This window comes from Podarcis cretensis (assembly GCF_951804945.1).
Source record: "Podarcis cretensis genome assembly, chromosome: 9".
NCBI lineage: Eukaryota > Metazoa > Chordata > Lepidosauria > Squamata > Lacertidae > Podarcis > Podarcis cretensis.
Window position 1 is genome coordinate 17,746,121 of NC_137178.1, and position 21,426 is coordinate 17,767,546.

General features: G+C 40.2%; 1 protein-coding gene across 6 annotated transcripts in view; it reads left to right on the plus strand.

The window, feature by feature from the left end:
- CCSER1 (coiled-coil serine rich protein 1) overlaps window positions 1-21,426 on the plus strand; it is a 725,174-nt gene that overhangs the window by 435,831 nt on the left and 267,917 nt on the right. Inside the window, exon 10 of one of the 6 annotated variants that reach the window (XM_079990788.1) lies at window positions 6,610-6,931. The exons of the other annotated variants lie outside the window; for them this stretch is intronic. Coding sequence (XP_079846914.1) covers window positions 6,610-6,690 — 81 coding nt within the window. The 3' untranslated portion in view covers window positions 6,691-6,931. Of the gene's footprint in view, window positions 1-6,609; window positions 6,932-21,426 lie in introns of those variants that run through there. 6 annotated transcript variants of the gene reach the window in all.

Genomic DNA, 21,426 nt, shown 5'->3' on the forward strand with positions numbered 1-21,426 from the left:
TCAAAGAAGTGGGAATCCTTGTTGTGACCATATGTGAATGGATGGCTCTGTGGACTAGCTCCCTGGCTTGCCCACTTTTCATTTGGAGTGGGATTCTGATTTGGGGCTGCCTACAAACAAGCCAGAAACCCAGTGTTCTTGGGTGAAATGGCCAAATGAGAGACCTGTAGAACCTGCATTTCCATCTCTGCATTCTGTGGTGGTACTGTTGTCTGCCAGGACCGTAGGCCAAAACATCAGCTATTGAAACTGATTCTTACACTTATTTATTTATCATATCATTTGTGTGTTTATTACATCTATATCCTGTCTGTTGATCTACCCGAGGGCATCAAGGAGACTAAATTAAAATTACCAAAAGCAAGAATAAAGCAGTTTTTAGAAACAGTATAATGATTCACCAAGGGAAACCTCTCATAAGGGCACATATTCTAAGAAAGTTATTCATGGTGAACTCCCATTGAAATCATCCTTTGGGTCAGCAACAATGGCTGGTGGGAACAGAGAGTTCTTTATCACAGAGAAGAAAGCCCATTGCTCTTCATGACCTTGCCTGTTTCACCCAAAGGATGCACAAGTTTCAATAGGAAAACTAATTTGTGCAATATCCAGTACTCGTTTAATACTTCCTGGGTGTCAAGCTTGCTATTTGTGACAAGCCTTCCTATGAGAAAAAAAGTAGTTTAAAGGTAATTGGGGGGTGGGTATTTTTTTACCTGCAAAAAAGAGACAACTTTCTATTTTTTTTAAAAAAAATAATATTTATTCAAATTTTAAAGATTACAAAAAGAAAAAAGAGAAAAAATAAAAATAAAAAGACAGGAAAAATACAAACAATTAAAAAAGAACAAATTGAACCTTTACATAGCTTTCTTTCCTTTACTTATTTCCTTGACCCCCTCACACCTCCCATTTTTGTATTCTAATTCAATTTGTTATTTCAGCAAATCCTTCCAACCTTGTTTTTATCTTAATAATTTGTCTTAATATACTATATTTTTACATTCTCTCTTTCACCAATTCATTTTTACTTAATCCTTTATGTCATTTCTACTAAAACCACATAATTTTTTCCCCAACATCTTTCTAGAAATCCTTAATTTTACAATATTTTTGAAGATAAACTTTAATTTTTTTCCAATCTTCTTCCACCGACTCTTAAAAGAGACAACTTTCTAGATTAATTGAGTTAACCTAAAAGTTTCAAAGTCACAAATGAACATTATTTTGAGGGTTTTACTTTGATTCATGGCTAGCAATGTTTTCCTCAATTTTTGTACCAGCCAAGTTTCAAGATTTTCCAGTGCCATTTCCCTAGGGTTTCACAGTCAGGAGCTGAAACTGGATTGCCATATGTTTTACTCACACAAGTTAACAAATATCTGGATATGCATGCACCCCGATGTCACCAAGCTTAGTCGGTTTATATTATAAAGACACCTTGGGGAAAAGACAGTGAACAGATAACGGGGAGAAATAAAACAGCACATTTGCTAGCATAAGCAAGGGAAGTATAGTTGATAACAGATTGATAAAACAAATGTCGTGCAGCTAAGAATTAGGTTTTTTGGTACATATATCTCCAATGCACTCCACCAGTTCAGGGCTGTAATTTTAGCAGGGGAACTTAAAGGATGATGTGCAACTAATTTTTACTTAGAGTAGACACATTGAAATTAACAAACATGACTAAGTTATATCCATTAATTTCAATAGGTCTACTCTGAGTAAAACTTAATTGTGTACCGCCCTAAGTAAGGAATTATGTTACTATAATTTGGAACACAGCATTTCTTCCTGCATTGTAAATTGTTGTTCTGTTAAATTATGGTGTCCTGAATATTTGACTATTATGGAATGCAGTGCAGTGCAGCGCAGTTTTGATTTTCCAGGATGTTCTGAAAACATTTGCAAAGTGGCTTCATAAAATTAGTTTTGCCTATACTTGTTTACCTTTCATTAAGACTTCACTTTGGAATTATGGAGAACTATGATGTCTTCTTCTCAACAGATTTCCTTGAACTGCAATTTTGGTCACCTCTGTATTTGCTAAGCTCATTTGTGCCCCAAGATTTAGATATTTGACCTGCACATAGCATACTAATAAAGAGGGGGATTAATTAAAATAGGTAAATCTCATGTGTTCAGAGGCTGCAAAGGTTGTCAAGAGACCTTGGCCAGAAAATGAGGTAAAACAACATATTGTTAAAAAAAATAAAAATCCTAAGTGTACTTTAAGGCAATTTCCAAGCAAAACCTATTTGGGTGCAAAATGTGTGTGCGTGCGTGCGTGTGTGGTGTGTGGTGTGTGGTGTGTGTGTGTGTGTGTGTGAAATAGGGAGGGAGAGAAAATTGCTAATAGGTAAGTGGTGGGCATATCTTAATAAATCAATGTCAGTTTAACCTTCTTCATCTTCTTCTGTTCTTCAAAATCTTCTTTGATTAAGATATCAAGAAATAATTTCTTAAATTTCACTTGCATAATCAAAACAAAGAACAAAGATGCATGTACCATTTGTAATGCAATTTTCAGTGGTGATGAGATTACATGAACCGATAGGTGCATCAGTACCAAACCATATGCTACTATTAAGGAGACACAGACGCTATTCCTGTGGTTGGGTATGATTTTCCTTTCTCAGTTGTGAAGACAGAGCCTACATGCACCCAGCCTGTATATTGGCTCTGCTCAGAACTTTAGATGAACTGTTGCGGAGACACGATCTCAATCTCACCCACTTCCATGATGCATGCTTGAGGGGCAAATGTGCAGACTCAAACTCGCCGGATAACCATACACACACCTTCACTTCCCAGGTAAACCAAGAGAGAGTTTTCAGCACTTCACTACATTACTGTTCCCACAACTTTTACTGTTTGGGTGAAAGCCATAACAGTTATGCAGTTAAAATGATATGCAACCAACATAAGTTGATTATGATATAGGTATACACACATACCTGAAGAGCTGCTTAACCTCTTTCTAGTCACTAGAAAGAGCACCTCTTTCTAGTCACAGCAGGTTATATTACATTAAAATACTGTGAATTTGAAATGGAAAGTGCAACTTATAAGTTTGGAGCCATCACTGTTTAAATTGGGCAAAGTCACACCAAAGACATGCATTGGTCTGCCACCTTGAATCAAAACAGTATCTGACATCCAAATATCAATGAAGACCACTGTCCCCACCTTGGGAACCCTCATGCTGAATTTGGTGACGCTATATGGAGAGGCAGCTGAAGCTATATCAAAAAACAGGCAAAGTCATGCCGAAGTGATGTATCAGTCTACCATCTTGATTCACAATGGCAGCCAGCGTCCAGACAGTGATGCAGGCTGCTGCCTCACCTCAGGAACCCTAATGCCAAGTTTGGTGGTGATATTGCAAGAGGTGGATGGACGTATATAAAATAATAATAATAATTTTGTGAAGTCACACCAAAGTGATGTTTTGGTCTACCATCTTGATTCTAATGGTGGATGGCATTTGAACATTAACAAAGATCACTATCCCTCCTTTGGAAACCCATGTGCCAAGTTTGGTGGTGATATCTCAAGAGGTGGCCTAACCTATAGAGAACAAATGGACAGAAACGTGACTTTTGATGTGGAGCTTTTATTAACATGCATTAGCATGTCTTCTGTCGAAATGTTTGTCACTTATCCCAGTACAGTGAACATCAGTGTGTAGGGTTTATTCTGCTGTACCTCATCACTGAACACCATCTTTGTGCAATTTGCATTGGTCCCCCACTTTTCTAAACTACAGATAGACACAGCTGCATCTTATGTGGCCTCCACAACTGCAACTGTTGGTTGCACTATTCTTTCTCGATGCATCTTCGTCTGTCCAGTCATTGTGCTATAGCCTGAGTGGTCGAAATGTGTCTATGATGACACATTTTGCTCCAGATGGATAGGGACTCTTGGATGCTGGCATTACTTTCAATCCAGAGCGCTCACCTTAATAATTATTAGAAATACCATCATTAATACTCCACTTCTTTCAAAATCTGATTATCTTGTAGAATTACTTTTTCCGTTCCAGATAGTTGTATTCTTCCTCTTTTCCCCTCTTCCTTTGGTGATCTGGAGGACTATATTTGTATTACACCTCATTCTTTTATGTTGTAACATGCAGCATATTATGCACCATCTTCAGCCTTTATCCATTTCAGCAATCTACAAAACAATGCTGAGATGAGGGTACTGAGAAGCAGACTTTAAAGCATGACCATCCTGTGCCAAGATGGGAGTTGCACCCAGTCAAAACATTATAATCTGCACATAGTGGTATGGGGAGGGATCACTCGTCTGACATGGCAGCTATAATCATCACCATGTTGTTGCAGTGGGGTAGATCCAAAGGCAAGAAGGAAACCAGCTTGCTACTAACTGTGAAAGCTTGCACAACAGTCAAGTGCTATAATAGGTAGGCTCATGAGCAGCTTTAATGGCTATGCTTGGGCAAGACGAAGTACACTGTTGGTTTCAATTGCGATATTTCAGTGAGGTGTAAATTCCAAAAGTGGAAGACACCGTTTGCATTTAGAAAGCCTGAATGGATCCAACTCACTATTTGAAAAGAACTGCTCTTCATGATGTGATGGAAACCACCTCACGATCTCTTCTCAAATGGTTTATTGCACGGTTACAGCCAATGACCTTTCCCCAGACAAGGACTCAAGGCGACTTACAACTAAACAACTAAAATAGAAACAGCTATTGGGGGGGGGGGGAGGATCATTACAAATATTGTGAAGACTGCTCAATATATTCCCCTTTTTGTATTTAACCTTCTCCACACCCCTTTTTTCACCCATTTTCTACAACCCTCTTGTTTGTTTGTTTTGGTTTTTTTAGCTAGCAGGCATAGTTTGCAAAATAAATATATTTATATGGATAGATATTGCTTTGGACATTGAAACATAAATCACTTTAAGCCAGTGAACTATTTTACATGATGCACTGGGCAGTTTTGTGTTCCACTTATGGATATTGCTACAGCACATTCATGGTAAACTCTTTGTTGACAGCATTTAGGGCTAAATGCATTGATGCACAACACTCCCTTGTGGCTTCCTGGAAAGGAATGGAGTGTCTTGTCCTTGCCACCTGACAGAAATTCTGGCTCTGCAGTTTGTTGCCAAAAATACCATTATGTTTACATAGGATAACATCTGTTCCTGCCATTGTTCATCTCTTCTGCTGTTGTGGGTGCTTTCTCCTTCTGTGTCTTCCATATTTATTATGATAGTATTTGCAACATCTAAAATATGGTCCATATCTCAAAACGTATTAGCAATGCATGAACAATTTGCACTTACTGATTGGGTTCATAATTGCATGCCCATGTATTCATCTGCATTACTTCTGGATCTTATGTATAATATATGATTGCAGGTGAGCATAGGAGCATGTGCACATTTTTAATTCTTCTTCCTTGTTTTTGTTTTTGCATTTACCATATTACAAAATATCCCCCCCCAAAACACTTAAAGATATTTTAAAGCTATTGCTTCACAGAAGTAGCTCTCTCTGTTGGCTTTTGAAGCTGAGCTGCATTTGGACAAAATGCTGTCATTCCAAGTGGATTATTTATCAGAATCTCACAGTGCTTCTACTCAGTGTCTAATGCTAATAGTCAACAGTGGTTTTATATTTTTAAGAATAGTTAAAAAATGCAGTTAAGGTACAAGATGTGGCTTTCAGTGAAAACATGAGTTATCTCTTAACTCAGTGAATACATGAGTTATCCTTAGTGGAAAAAAGTCCAGTGATGTCTTATCTATATATGGAAAACCAATAAAATCTTAACTGCACAATATAACAACAATAACCATATCTTAAATCAATGTCAAAACATTTTGTTTTTGACATCCATACAACAATCCTGTAAGGTAGGTCAGTCTTCTTATTTACATACTGAAGAAAGGTGATGGGGTGAAGCCCAGAAGTTCAGTTTCTGCAGCGATGCTTCCCTCCAAATGCTGTTGAACTCCAGCTCCCATCAGACACAGCCAGCATGGTCAGTGATGATGGGAATTGTATATGGAGGGTTGCAGGTTCCCCACTCTGGTTAAAGCTACATATAAGCTAAATTCAGATCAGAGACTTCCTGATATTTATCACAGCTCCTTATCCACAAACTCTCTAGACAAACACTCTAGAAAAGTCTAAAACATGTGCAGCATATGTTGAGTGCACAGCCAGATCTCCTTTGCATTAGGTAATTGGATTCAGAGCAACACTAAGCTAATATAATTTTATTAATTTTCCTCAGTTCATCTTGTTTGTCTTTGGTGCTCAATTTCCCCCTAATCTGATTCTTCATATAGGTGTGGGATCCTTCTTCATTGAGAATCTCTAAATGTGCAATGTTTTAGTTAAAACATATGTATTGGAGTATTTCACTGATTATAATAGTAAGCATGATTATATTTGGTTTAATCATTATTGTGCTTTGGCTTAAATATTTTAATACAACTTTTTAGGGCACAAGGCATCTGTAACACAAATATTGTTTTATGTCTCTTCTACCAGTGATGCATGCAACTTAATCTTTGAGACTTCATTTATCATATTTTTTTTTCTTCTTTTTTAAAGGCCCTGTGGAATTCTTCATGTACTGAACGTTCAGTTTACAAACCAATCAGCATCTCATTGGTACCAACATTATTTAATTAAAATAACATATCCTTGGACACACACACCACATAGACAATTAGTTTCACTTTGTTGCCTGTATAAAGATGAATCTGCCTTTGCCTTTGGGGGGTTTGCTGGGACAAAATGCCTTGCTCATTATAAAAAACAAGTATTCTTCACTATTCTCATTTGCATTAACAAATATTTGATTAAGTTATTACCAATAAATTATTACAGGCATTTGAAAAATCAAAATAAAGTATAATTTTATCTTCCATAACTTGTGTACAGTTGTATTGTCCTTTGGGGTCAGCGGTAGTACACTTTGGTGGTTACCAAGAGCAACATTCAAGGCCAATGTTCCTGTTTTAGGCAGGAAACCGTTTTGGGCCACACCAAGTCTATTGTGACTTCTCATGCCAAAACAGGCTACTAAGCAGTTTACAAAATATAAAAAGCAATTTAGGTTATTGTACAAGTTTCCTGTAAAAATCACATTTTGTGCACTTTTTTGTTTGGTTTTTTACTGAGACAGCCACAAAATTTGGAGAAGTGTAATCCAGTGGATAAGTTCGGGACTAGCAAATTAGGGTGGTTTGGTTTACATGGACCAATACATGGATCTCTGTTGAGAAGCACCCTCCCCAGAATTTACTATAATCAGGCAATATTAAGTAACTACAGGAGAAATCACATCATCTAGTTTTATATTTACAGTTTAGCATAGGTGCAACAAAACATCAATCAGTCTTTCTTCTGTTTTCTTATTCTTACTTCTAGATCATTTGTTGCTCTGCTAGCTGTCGATTCTCATCTTGAGCCTATTCTTTTGTAAAGAATTTACTTGCATATGGAACACAATTTTGAACTCTCTCATTCCCCCCCCCCAATTTCTCCTTCTTTGCATAGCCAAGCCTAACCCAGTTTACAGATCTTTTACCTCTTTCTCTTGTACTACCATATCAGGAGTAAGGTAGCTGTGGCCCATCCTGATGTGGTACACTTCCCTCATCCCTGATCATTGGGGATGCTGGCTGAGGTCGATTTATGGGAGTTGCAATTGAAGAACATTTGGAGGGCCACAGATTTTCTATCCTTATACTATATATTGTACAGAACATGATATAGTACAGAACACTTATAAGAACATGGTGAGTTTTAGAATTTTAATGCTAACATGTCTTATAATACAAATAACAAAACAAAAAAAATTTTTTTCCCTTCCAGTAGCACCTTAAAGACCAACTAAGTTAGTTCTTGGTATGAGCTTTCGTGTGCATGCACACTTCTTCAGATACACTGAAACAGAAGTTTCCAGACCCTTCTATATAGTGAGAAGGTGGGGAGGGGTATTACTCAGAAGGGTGGTGGGAATGGGTGATTGGCAGATAGCTGTGATGAGCCTGTTGACGACTCTTAACGACTGCAATAGGTCTTACAGGAAAAAGCAAGGGGTGAGAAGGTGAAAAAGGCTTTGTCATGTATAATGAGATAAGAATCCAAGGTCTTTGTTCAGACCAGGACTCTCCATGGTTTTAAGTTTGGTGATAAGTTGCAATTCAGCAGCTTCTCTTTCCAGTCTATTTCTGAAATTCCTTTGTAGTAAAACAGCTACTTTGAGATCTTGTATAGAATGTCCTGGGAGATTGAAGTGTTCTCCTACTGGTTTCTCTGTCTTGTGATTCCTGATGTCTGATTTATGTCCGTTTATTCTTTGGCGTAAGGTCTGGCCTGTTTGTCCAATATAGAGAGCTGAAGGACACTGTTGGCATTTGATTGCATACACAATGTTAGACGATGAGCAATTAAATAGTCCCGAGATGGTATGTGTGATGTTGTTGGGGCCAGTAATGGTGTTGTCCGGGTGTATGTGGCAGCAAAGTTGGCATCTGGGTTTATTGCAGGCTCTGGTGCCAGTGTCCGTGTTAGGTCTGGTTGTAGTATTATTGTGGGTTAGGAGTTGTTTAAGATTGGGTGGCTGTCTGTAGGCAATGAAAGGTCTTCCTCCCAGAGCTTGAGAAAGAGAACTGTCATTGTCCAGGAGAGGTTGTAGATCTCTGATGATGCGTTGTACTGTTTTAACTTGGGAGCTGTATGTGATGACTAGAGGTGTTCTGTTATTTTCTTTTTTGGGTCTGTCTTGCAGCAAGTTCTCTCTGGGTATCAGTCTGGCTCTGTTGATCTGTTGTCTAACTTCATCTGCTGGGTATTTTAGTTCTAAAAAGGTTTGCTGTAGATCTCTTAGGTGAGAGTCTCTGTCTGTAGAATTGGAACAGATGCGGCTGTAACGTAGTGCCTGGCTATATACAATGGACTGTTTGGTATGTTTGGGATGGTAGCTAGAGGCATGTAGATATGTTTGTCGGTCAGTTGGTTTACGGTATAAGGTGGTGTCTATGCGCCCATCCTGTATTTTTATAGTAGTGTCCAAAAAATGTATTTCTTGCATAGATTGATTCATTGTTAGGTTGATTGTGGGGTGAAAATCATTGAATTTCTGGTGGAAGGTGTCCAGGGTCTGTTGACCATGTGTCCAGATGATAAAAATATCGTCAATGTATCGCAGGTACAAGAGAGGTTTGAGTGGGTAGGAGTTTAGGAAACGTTGTTCTAAATCTGCCATGAAGATGTTGGCATACTGTGGGGCCATGCGGGTGCCCATAGCTGTGCCGCTGATCTGAAGGAACAGGTCATCACCGAATTTGAAGTTGTTGTGGGTAAGAACAAATTGGCAGAGTTTGGTGGCAAAGTCCGCTGTGGTTTTATCTGAAATGGTGTTCTTTATAGCTTGTAAACCATCGTTGTGTGGGATGTTGGTATACAGAGATTCCACATCCATGGTAGCTAGTATAGTATTGTTGGGAAGATTATTTAAAGATTGTATTTTCCTCAGAAAATCTGTGGTGTCACGTACATAGCTGGGAGCACTGATGGCATATGGTTTCAGAACAGAGTCCATATAACCGGAGACACCCACTGTAATAGTGCCAATACCTGAAATGATGGGGCGTCCTGGATTTCCTGGTTTGTGTATTTTAGGTAGAAGATAGAAAGTTCCTGGTCGAGGTTCTGTTGGTGTGTTAGTGAGGATCTGTTCTTGGATGTGTGGGGGTAGCTCCTTAACAATCTTGTTCAGTTCTTTTTTGTATTCTTGTGTGGGGTCTGAGTCCAATTTTATGTAAAAGGCGGTATTGGAAAGTTGTCTGTGAGCCTCCTGAATGTAGTCAGTTTTGTTCATGATGACGACAGCTCCACCTTTGTCAGCTTCTTTAATTATAATGTCTGGGTTGTTTCTGAGATTATCTATGGCTCTCCTTTCAGCATGGTTTAGATTTTGTTGTAAGCGATGGTGTTTTCTGGTCACATCTGTTTGGATTCTGTGGCGGAAGCAGTCAATGTACAAGTCCAGTGTGGTATTGCGTCCATCAGGTGGGGTCCATGTGGAGTCCCTTTTTGTGTAACACTTTTTCGGTGGTAGTTGGTGGTCAGTGTTCTGTTGGGAGGGTGGTTGTTGTTCTCCAGTGGGTTGAGAGGTGTTGTGTTGTGAAGTTTTTGCTTGTTCCGCTTTGTCTTGTTGTTGTGTGTGTTGAAAATACTCCTTCAGGCGTAAACGGCGGAAAAATGCTTCCAAGTCCCCGCAGAACTGGATCATGTGTGGGGATTTGGCAGGGCAGAATGACAGTCCACGTGAAAGGACTGATTCCTCAGCTGGGCTGAGTGCTTGCTGTGAGAGATTGACAATATTGTTGATCTTGTTTTGATTAGTAGCCTGTAGGTTGTAAAGGTTAGAGAGTTTCTTGTTTTTCTGTTTTTTCAGTAGCTCCAGTTGAGAGTGGTAAATGTTATGTTTTTCCTTTTGGAACTCTTGCCAAGCTTGGTGGTTCCTGATGGAGTTGTCCAATACAAGGAGTTCCTCCTTTATTAGCTTCTGTTTAGAGTAGAGAACGCTGATCAGATGTTTGAGCAGCTTCTTAGAGAAAGTGTTGCATAGTTTTCTTGCATATTCAGTGGGATACGTGGATTGTAGAGGGTTCTTAATTCTAAGACCCTTGGATTCTTATCTCATTATACATGACAAAGCCTTTTTCACCTTCTCACCCCTTGCTTTTTCCTGTAAGACCTATTGCAGTCGTTAAGAGTCGTCAACAGGCTCATCACAGCTATCTGCCAATCACCCATTCCCACCACCCTTCTGAGTAATACCCCTCCCCACCTTCTCACTATATAGAAGGGTCTGGAAACTTCTGTTTCAGTGTATCTGAAGAAGTGTGCATGCACACGAAAGCTCATACCAAGAACTAACTTAGTTGGTCTTTAAGGTGCTACTGGAAGGAAAAAAAAATTTTTTTGTTTTGACTATGGCAGACCAACACGGCTACCTATCTGTAACTGGAACTATGGAAGGCACCACATTGAGCCGCATGAAATGGAAGTCCATCAACCTCACCAAGAAACTTGCACAGGTACAGACTGATATCTTCTTTCTTACTAAATGCAAGAACCTGGACATTATACCCAAGGGTCTTAGAATTAAGAACCCTCTACAATCCACGTATCCCACTGAATATGCAAGAAAACTATGCAACACTTTCTCTAAGAAGCTGCTCAAACATCTGATCAGCGTTCTCTACTCTAAACAGAAGCTAATAAAGGAGGAACTCCTTGTATTGGACAACTCCATCAGGAACCACCAAGCTTGGCAAGAGTTCCAAAAGGAAAAACATAACATTTACCACTCTCAACTGGAGCTACTGAAAAAACAGAAAAACAAGAAACTCTCTAACCTTTACAACCTACAGGCTACTAATCAAAACAAGATCAACAATATTGTCAATCTCTCACAGCAAGCACTCAGCCCAGCTGAGGAATCAGTCCTTTCACGTGGACTGTCATTCTGCCCTGCCAAATCCCCACACATGATCCAGTTCTGCGGGGACTTGGAAGCATTTTTCCGCCGTTTACGCCTGAAGGAGTATTTTCAACACACACAACAACAAGACAAAGCGGAACAAGCAAAAACTTCACAACACAACACCTCTCAACCCACTGGAGAACAACAACCACCCTCCCAACAGAACACTGACCACCAACTACCACCGAAAAAGTGTTACACAAAAAGGGACTCCACATGGACCCCACCTGATGGACGCAATACCACACTGGACTTGTACATTGACTGCTTCCGCCACAGAATCCAAACAGATGTGACCAGAAAACACCATCGCTTACAACAAAATCTAAACCATGCTGAAAGGAGAGCCATAGATAATCTCAGAAACAACCCAGACATTATAATTAAAGAAGCTGACAAAGGTGGAGCTGTCGTCATCATGAACAAAACTGACTACATTCAGGAGGCTCACAGACAACTTTCCAATACCGCCTTTTACATAAAATTGGACTCAGACCCCACACAAGAATACAAAAAAGAACTGAACAAGATTGTTAAGGAGCTACCCCCACACATCCAAGAACAGATCCTCACTAACACACCAACAGAACCTCGACCAGGAACTTTCTATCTTCTACCTAAAATACACAAACCAGGAAATCCAGGACGCCCCATCATTTCAGGTATTGGCACTATTACAGTGGGTGTCTCCGGTTATATGGACTCTGTTCTGAAACCATATGCCATCAGTGCTCCCAGCTATGTACGTGACACCACAGATTTTCTGAGGAAAATACAATCTTTAAATAATCTTCCCAACAATACTATACTAGCTACCATGGATGTGGAATCTCTGTATACCAACATCCCACACAACGATGGTTTACAAGCTATAAAGAACACCATTTCAGATAAAACCACAGCGGACTTTGCCACCAAACTCTGCCAATTTGTTCTTACCCACAACAACTTCAAATTCGGTGATGACCTGTTCCTTCAGATCAGCGGCACAGCTATGGGCACCCGCATGGCCCCACAGTATGCCAACATCTTCATGGCAGATTTAGAACAACGTTTCCTAAACTCCTACCCACTCAAACCTCTCTTGTACCTGCGATACATTGACGATATTTTTATCATCTGGACACATGGTCAACAGACCCTGGACACCTTCCACCAGAAATTCAATGATTTTCACCCCACAATCAACCTAACAATGAATCAATCTATGCAAGAAATACATTTTTTGGACACTACTATAAAAATACAGGATGGGCGCATAGACACCACCTTATACCGTAAACCAACTGACCGACAAACATATCTACATGCCTCTAGCTACCATCCCAAACATACCAAACAGTCCATTGTATATAGCCAGGCACTACGTTACAGCCGCATCTGTTCCAATTCTACAGACAGAGACTCTCACCTAAGAGATCTACAGCAAACCTTTTTAGAACTAAAATACCCAGCAGATGAAGTTAGACAACAGATCAACAGAGCCAGACTGATACCCAGAGAGAACTTGCTGCAAGACAGACCCAAAAAAGAAAATAACAGAACACCTCTAGTCATCACATACAGCTCCCAAGTTAAAACAGTACAACGCATCATCAGAGATCTACAACCTCTCCTGGACAATGACAGTTCTCTTTCTCAAGCTCTGGGAGGAAGACCTTTCATTGCCTACAGACAGCCACCCAATCTTAAACAACTCCTAACCCACAATAATACTACAACCAGACCTAACACGGACACTGGCACCAGAGCCTGCAATAAACCCAGATGCCAACTTTGCTGCCACATACACCCGGACAACACCATTACTGGCCCCAACAACATCACACATACCATCTCGGGACTATTTAATTGCTCATCGTCTAACATTGTGTATGCAATCAAATGCCAACAGTGTCCTTCAGCTCTCTATATTGGACAAACAGGCCAGACCTTACGCCAAAGAATAAACGGACATAAATCAGACATCAGGAATCACAAGACAGAGAAACCAGTAGGAGAACACTTCAATCTCCCAGGACATTCTATACAAGATCTCAAAGTAGCTGTTTTACTACAAAGGAATTTCAGAAATAGACTGGAAAGAGAAGCTGCTGAATTGCAACTTATCACCAAACTTAAAACCATGGAGAGTCCTGGTCTGAACAAAGACCTTGGATTCTTATCTCATTATACATGACAAAGCCTTTTTCACCTTCTCACCCCTTGCTTTTTCCTGTAAGACCTATTGCAGTCGTTAAGAGTCGTCAACAGGCTCATCACAGCTATCTGCCAATCACCCATTCCCACCACCCTTCTGAGTAATACCCCTCCCCACCTTCTCACTATATAGAAGGGTCTGGAAACTTCTGTTTCAGTGTATCTGAAGAAGTGTGCATGCACACGAAAGCTCATACCAAGAACTAACTTAGTTGGTCTTTAAGGTGCTACTGGAAGGAAAAAAATTTTTTTTTGTTTTGACTATGGCAGACCAACACGGCTACCTATCTGTAACTAATACAAATAACAAATACTGTTTCAAGGAGACTGAAGGAAACATCTCTTGACTGAATTTATTCTCTTCCTCTATTCTCATTTTCTTCCCTTAACTTCTTTTCTGGTATCTGCATCTGATTGCATCTGTTATCATAGCTGGAAATACACCCTAAGCTCTACTCCAATGAGCTAAAGCTGGCTCTCAATGGGGCTTGCTTTCGATCAGACATGCATATGATTGCATGGGTAGAATCCAAGGCAATGCAGATTTCTCAGAAGTATGGCTAGACATGATATAAAACATGGCATAACTGCATCACATCACACTACAGGTAAGAACATCAGGAATACTCTGTTGGCTGAGGCCAGGATCAGGAAAGAAGGGAATTAAACTGCAAGAGCACCTTGTTGACTATTCCTGATCTAGAAGAATGGCTTTATGGAGGAGAATTCAGTTTGTACAATCCTACACCAGCAGTCTGCAGTGGTACATTCCAGGAAATGTTTTATAGTTTGATGAATTATTTGCCTAGAAAGTATCTTAGGTTGCACTCTTGTGGTCCCTGGGAGGGCCATAGAATTTTGCAGAACTCCCACACCTCAGGCAGAGAGGAAGAACATGCTGTCTAGCCAAAGAAGTCTCCCCATTGCAGCCAAGGAAACATCCACATTGGTCCCTCCTCTGCTGTTGGGAGAAAGGGGACCTGTGGGGGGAGGCTTTGGATCTGTTCAATCTAAAGCCCTCCTGTTCTCCTTAAGTGCCCCTGAGAAAAGGGGAATACATCAGATTGCATATTTTTGTGTGCCCTCTCCAGCCACTGCCCCACAAGTCAGAATCCCCCACATCTTTTGCTCTGGCTGGTGAGAGACTGACAGGGCTCAGAATGGGGTTGCTTCTGCCAGCACATGTTATTTCCACACATACCCTTCTGGGAGTGCTCTTCTAGCTCCAAATATACATTTATTTTTACTCAATGGAAAGAGCCTTGTAGCACCACTTCATTCTCCTTCATTATGGTTGACTGTATCATTGTCATCATCGCCATCCTTTGCATGCTTCTACTAGATGCGGGCAGAAAAGAATCTGGAAGAAGAGTTATTCCCCCCCCCTTTTACTGATGTGGGAAAGGAAAGCAGTTTGCTGGTATAAGTGAAAAAAGTCCTTGACTTCTGCTTTTACAGTACTAGTGCACCCATTGATCACGAGAAGAAAAGCTTGCATCCAGATATTGCATAGATGTAATACAATGGGGGCGAGGAGACTGAAATGATAGATTGTGTGGCTATTCCCTCCCCCCCACAGGTGGAATAAATGAAGACAACGGATACAGAGTTTTAGGTTAATGGGCGAAAATGGCCACAACTTTATTGATTACAGGAAAGAAGGGTACTGGCTTTAGGCATTGGCCCTAACCGACTATCCGGTCTGACCGGGAAGGGTTAAACACCAACAGGGGGAGCCACCCGAGATGCATATCCCTGGGCGCTCCCCAAGGGGTTACCGCTCGGGGGCGCGCTTTAGGCCCTAGCCTCCGTAGGTTTCGGACGAGGCGTCGCCCCTCGGAGTCCTTTAACGAACTACCCTTCAAGCATTGGGGGAGGTGATGGCGTTCCTCCCCCCCAACCTCATCTGCATGATAATACCCCGGCCAATGCCTACCGCCAAAACCGAGGGAGTTGTGACGATTTGCTACGAGGTAGGCGAAAAAACCAAGTGGCTCACAAAACCAGCCAATTAGCCAAATGGAAAAACTCCTACCAGGCCCCTTGCGGCGACCAGCCGAAGCCCATAGCAAGGTCAGTGGCAAAACCTAAAGGGCGGGTGGGTGGGAAACCGCGTCGTCTCCAGGGAAGAAAGGGGGCGAGCCAGGGGCCGCCCTGACCTTAAGTGGCCCTACGAAGGCCCGCCCCTGCCGCCAGCCGATTGGCTGGCGCCACAGGGTATGCTAATTGGGTGAATCCCTGTCTCCCGCGAGGCTGACGCCAGCCTCGCGAGAGCGAGTGTGGGCGGGGTCGTGATCCCACAACCCCCCCTCCTCCTGAAGATCGGAAGGGGCATTATGGTGCATTTCATGCATTGCTCCACATCAGTGACGCATGCAATATGTGAGAGCTGAACTTGCAAACAGTACTCAGCAGAGGGGCCCTCTGCATCAGTAGTTGATCACACAGGTGCTGATTATTGGAGTAACTACATGTGTTCAGCTACTCACAGCACTCTGCAAACATTCATGCTGAACACATGGATGTCATGTAGCTGGAGCCACTAGGGGCTGCACTGTTCAGGGCAGCAAGGACAGCTGATTTCTCTTACTGCTCCATGTAACATAAATAATGTGTGAATAGGGAGGATGAACAGACTATAATAGCCATCATTGTTTCATATGGACAGTACCTGTGTAAATCTTGCTACATCTGCTCTGAAAATATGGTTATCAATACAGGATGTTTTCAAGTAAGTACATCATTTTCAAGTACTGAAATCCTTTTTTTTTTTTTTTTTACTACCCTACTCTAAAGATATTAACATTGCAAATGTCATTACAATGCAAAGCTGGATATAATATTGCAGCTTTACTGTGATAATAAGCTTACATGGTATATTTTCTACACTAACCAGAAATCCCATAACAATTCTGATATATTTAATTCCATACTTATACACATTAAACCTTTTCAGATTCACACAAATGCATAAGGTAGAACTCAGATTTTTCCATTCCATTTTTTCATTAAATTCAGGAGATAGTTTATTTTATGGTCTAAATACCTTGATGGATGCTAGTGATATTCCAGCTTCAGTGGTATTCTCACATAATGGTGCATTTGAGAAATACTGACATAACAAGACACCTTAATAATTTTTTATAAAAAATACCTTTTTTTTTTGCAAACTCAGAAGTACAAAACGTAGAAAAGGACCTTGGGATATAACATTCCTTTTGAACAAAAGAGCTCTTTCCCCCCTTTATTGTTTGTAATGATTCTATGGAACACTTTTGAAATAATGTTTTAAGCAATAATTAAAACAGAGAGAAGAAGAAGAAAGAGAAAGGAGTAAGACAAAAAATAACAGAAAAGAAAGCAGGGAAGGTATCTGGGTGGGTTTCTTGGCCATTTAAAAGTGCAGGTCTCTTCAGTTCATGGCTGAAAAACCACAGATAGTAAGAAATCACTGGGCTAATGCTTACACTTAAATAAGTATTTTATTTCTTTATTAATTCTTTAAAATATATTATTTTAACATATTGGCCAGAGGCTTCAAGCAAAATGGTAAACCTAAGTCACCTGCAACAATAAAAATCAAGGGTTCATTCACTGCATTGCAACGAAGCCAAAAGATTGTCTTCAGCTCCAAATCCCAGAAGAGAATCCCATCACCTAAGCATCACCACCATAAAGGCCCTGTGTTTAAGAAGGTCACAGACTCTCCTTCACTGGAGGTTTTTAAGCAAAAGTTGAATGACCATCTGTCAGTGATTCTTTGTGTGATACGTGCATTGCAGGGAGTTGGAGGAGATGACCTTTCCTACTCCACAAGTCTATTATTCTGGTGATTCAAGGCCACCAGCCACATAACAGGCAGAGAGAAGACCCCAAGCCAACCCTCAAGGGAAGGTCAGAGTGAATTGGTAGACACATACAGGAAGAAGGTGTCCTAACATACCCTAGATATGATCCCAGATCATTAGAGCTTACAAGAGCAAAACCAGCTGTGAATTAAGCTTGGAAATCAGAACTGATAAAATTAAACATTGATTAACCTTCCCCTCTCTGTTCTATTTGAGTGTTTCATTGGAGGTTGTGGTTTGTTTGTTTTGAAGCAAAGGGCTGTATAGCAAACTTTTAAATGACCATGCACTGATGACATATTCCTTTTAGTTTGGGGCTGTTAAAATAATATGATGTAATAGGATTTGACTGGGGCAAAATCCTAGTCAGTGTCCTTTAAATGTACATATGTGATTATCTCCAGAACACCCCAAACAAAAGTGGGACAAAAGTGAAGGGGGGGAGAGCCTTTTAAGGTGAGAGCCAATGTTGGGAACAATTTGTCTTCATAAAATGATATGTTTAAGAGTTCCTCTGGGTGTCTTGGATTACATCAGAATACATTTCGTTTGGTGGCTGGAAAGGCTGTAGAGGTGAAGGTGAGAAGTATACTTTAAGATTTATGGACGCAGAAGTTTCTGAAGACATAAGCAGAAGCAGAAAATTACTCAATACTTTCCTTCTCTGAAGGTTGGCAATTTGTCCCATATGCATATACACATCAGACCCTAAACTTCAGGAAAAGGCTGAGGGATGAAGTAAGGTCTGGGAGTTGGGTTCACTTACAGAATAAGAAATGCACTGAGCTGTTTCTATTTGTTTCGATGATGTGTTTTATTGTTTCATAGCTCTATTATTTTTGTAACACTTGTTTTATGTTTTGTACCCTACTCTGGTACCCGCAGATGAATGGTGGGTTATAAATGTTTTAAATAAATAATAAATAAAAATTCAGGCAAGTGTAAGGTAAAGGTAAAGGGACCCCTGACCGTTAGGTCCAGTTGTGACCGACTCTGGGGTTGCAGCACTCATCTCGCTTTATTGGCCGAGGGAGCCGGCGTACAGCTTCCAGGTCATGTGGCCAGCATGACTAAGCCGCTTCTGGTGAACCAGAGCAGCACATAGAAACACCATTTACCTTCCTGCCGGAGCGGTACCTATTTATCTACTTGCACTTTGATGTGCTTTCAAACTGCTAGGTTGGCAGGAGCAGGGACCGAGCAACAGGAGCTCACCCCGTCGTGGGGATTTGAACCACCGACCTTCTGATTGGCAAGTCCTAGGCTCTGTGGTTTAACCCACAGCGCCACCCATGTCCCACCAGCAAGTGTAGTCCAAACTAATTAATAGATATCAAAATACAGGTATCGGTTTATTGTTTATTTTTCCTTTCATCTGGAAACATGCAAACAAGCTCTTGGTGACAATTCATGTCCTTTAGTAGATCAGAACTCTTATCCTCTTTGTTTATGTTGAAAAGGAAATGGTATGAGTGATACAGAGATTTCCTTCCTCCCAATATCTCCTTGGCTCATCTAGCTCTGAGTAACACCTCCCATGTGCCAAGTTCCTTCCTTCCTTCCTTCCTTCCTTCCTTCCTTCCTTCCTTCCTTCCTTCCTTCCCTGTGTTTTCTCAAATTTAGCAAGTTGTGGATGGAGGGAGTGAGGAGAGGACACATCCACCAAACCTTTTATTCAGTGATGGAGTTTGGGCTCTCAAATTTCACTGGCAGCTTGTGTGACGCTAAAAATCAGCCTCCCCCTGCCCCCCATTTGTGCTCCTTTCTACAGCATTGTTTGTGGCACCCACTACAAAGTTGTCACGCATTGGTCACACTACCCTAAAACCACCTCTACTTTATTTGCTGTTCTTGATTGTTGTCATTCACTCTTGGAAATGTACGGGGGTTTTAGTAGCATAGGAGCTAAAAAGAATTTCACATCTAGCAACCAATGTGCCCCTTTGGTTTCAGATAGTACATGGGTAGGCAAGTCTAAAAAGCCCAGGACACACATTTTAACAGCCCTCTGGTGGCTATGGTGCCTCACTTACCAGAAGTAAATTCAGCATTAACTCTAGAAGTATATACTCAATCCTGACCAAACGTAGCCTCTTGGTGCATATTTTGCTCTAGGGGGGTTTAGTTTGGTCAGAATCGAGTGTGCACTCATCTGGTAACAATACAGAGGTATTGTATTTTGATTTAAATTATAGCCGTTATTTCTAAGTTTGCATCTATACATATAAATTAGCCTCTTCTTCTTCTTCTTCTTCTTCTTCTTCTTCTTCTTCTTCTTCTTCTTCTTCAATTCCATGTCCTCTTCTATCCTCTTTTTATTTCCTCTTTTTTGGCAAAGTGTTCTGAACCAGCCTGGAACTTGATTTGATGGCTCAGATGCACTCAGCTCCTGCTGTCTGCAGTGAGAACAGTATTATGGACTTGATGGGCTTTTGGCTTATCCAGCAGGGTTCTATGTCTCTTGAGAAGTGCAGTGCGTTTTTTAAAATAATAATAATAATAATTTTTTATTGGTTTTCCAACACAAATAAAAACAAACAACACATTCACATACACAAACAAAAACATATACAACATGTATAATACCTCCCTTTTACTGCATCCTTAATTTTTAACATTTTTTTTAGCAATTCTCCAATAATTAATTATTTAATTCACTTTCATTACATTCCTTTTTCTTTGACTTATTAGTTACAGCTGCAATTCTCTATTTCTTATTCCCTGACATCTAACACTCCTCAATTTTGCAATAATTTTTAAGATATCTTAAATTTCTTCCAGTCTTCTTCCGCTGTCTCTTTCCCCTGGTCACGAATTCTGCTGGTCATCTCTGCCAGTCCCATATATTCAATCACCTTCGTCTGCCATTCTTCCAGAGTAGGTAGTTCTTGTGTCTTCCAATACTTTGGAGAAGTGCAGTGCGTTTTTTGTTAGCTTTTATTTAACTCTAATATTCCAGACAGTTCCAAGGAAGGCTAAATAACTACAGGTTCCAGAATTTCTGTTTAAAGTGAATGGCCTTAGAAGAGAGTTGGAATCTCAGCAAGAGCTTTAGACAGATGTTTCTTTCTTCCTTTTTTTTTTTTTTTTTTTTTTTTACAGATTATTAAGTTTGGGAAAGACACAATTCAAAGTGATCGTGTTTCCCTTTAAAACCCTAAATGTCTTTGGACCAAAGTACTGAAGGAATGTCTGCTCCCATACCAACCTGCCATTGAAATAATCTTAAAAGTCTCCTCCTTTATGGAATTTCCTCCCCAGAGAAGCCCAACATTGGTACCAACATTGGTTGGTGATGGCAATTTTATTATTATTATTGCTTTCCCAGGCCTTGTAATGTATTAATGTTTTTTGTAGTTTTATTCTTATTTTATCTGGTAAACAGTCCCAGAAATAGCTAGGTCTTTTAAATTAAATAAATGAGCTTGGAATGAATTCCACTTTGGAAACCCTGCAGTTTGATTCAAACTCTTAAACCAGGCTATAATTTTGGGCAGAGCAGTTTAAAAATCTGCATTCTGGATTTGTAAAGATAGTTTGCTGTTCAAATTTCATTTTTGATTTTAAAGTGTTTCTCTTAATCTGAAATCTGAGGACGCTGCAAATCTAGTCAATAACATTGTATTCTATGAATGTTAGAGTCAAATCTAAAGAAATAATGGAAGAAAAATGAAACTGGAACTACAGAGAGAACATACAGAAAAGGTGAGTACCCAGAAAAGGATAACAAGATGAATGGAAGGCTTTGAAGAGATCTATTATGGTAGTACAAGCCTAAAATAAATTATTTTGGTCTTCACTATTATTACCTTTTCA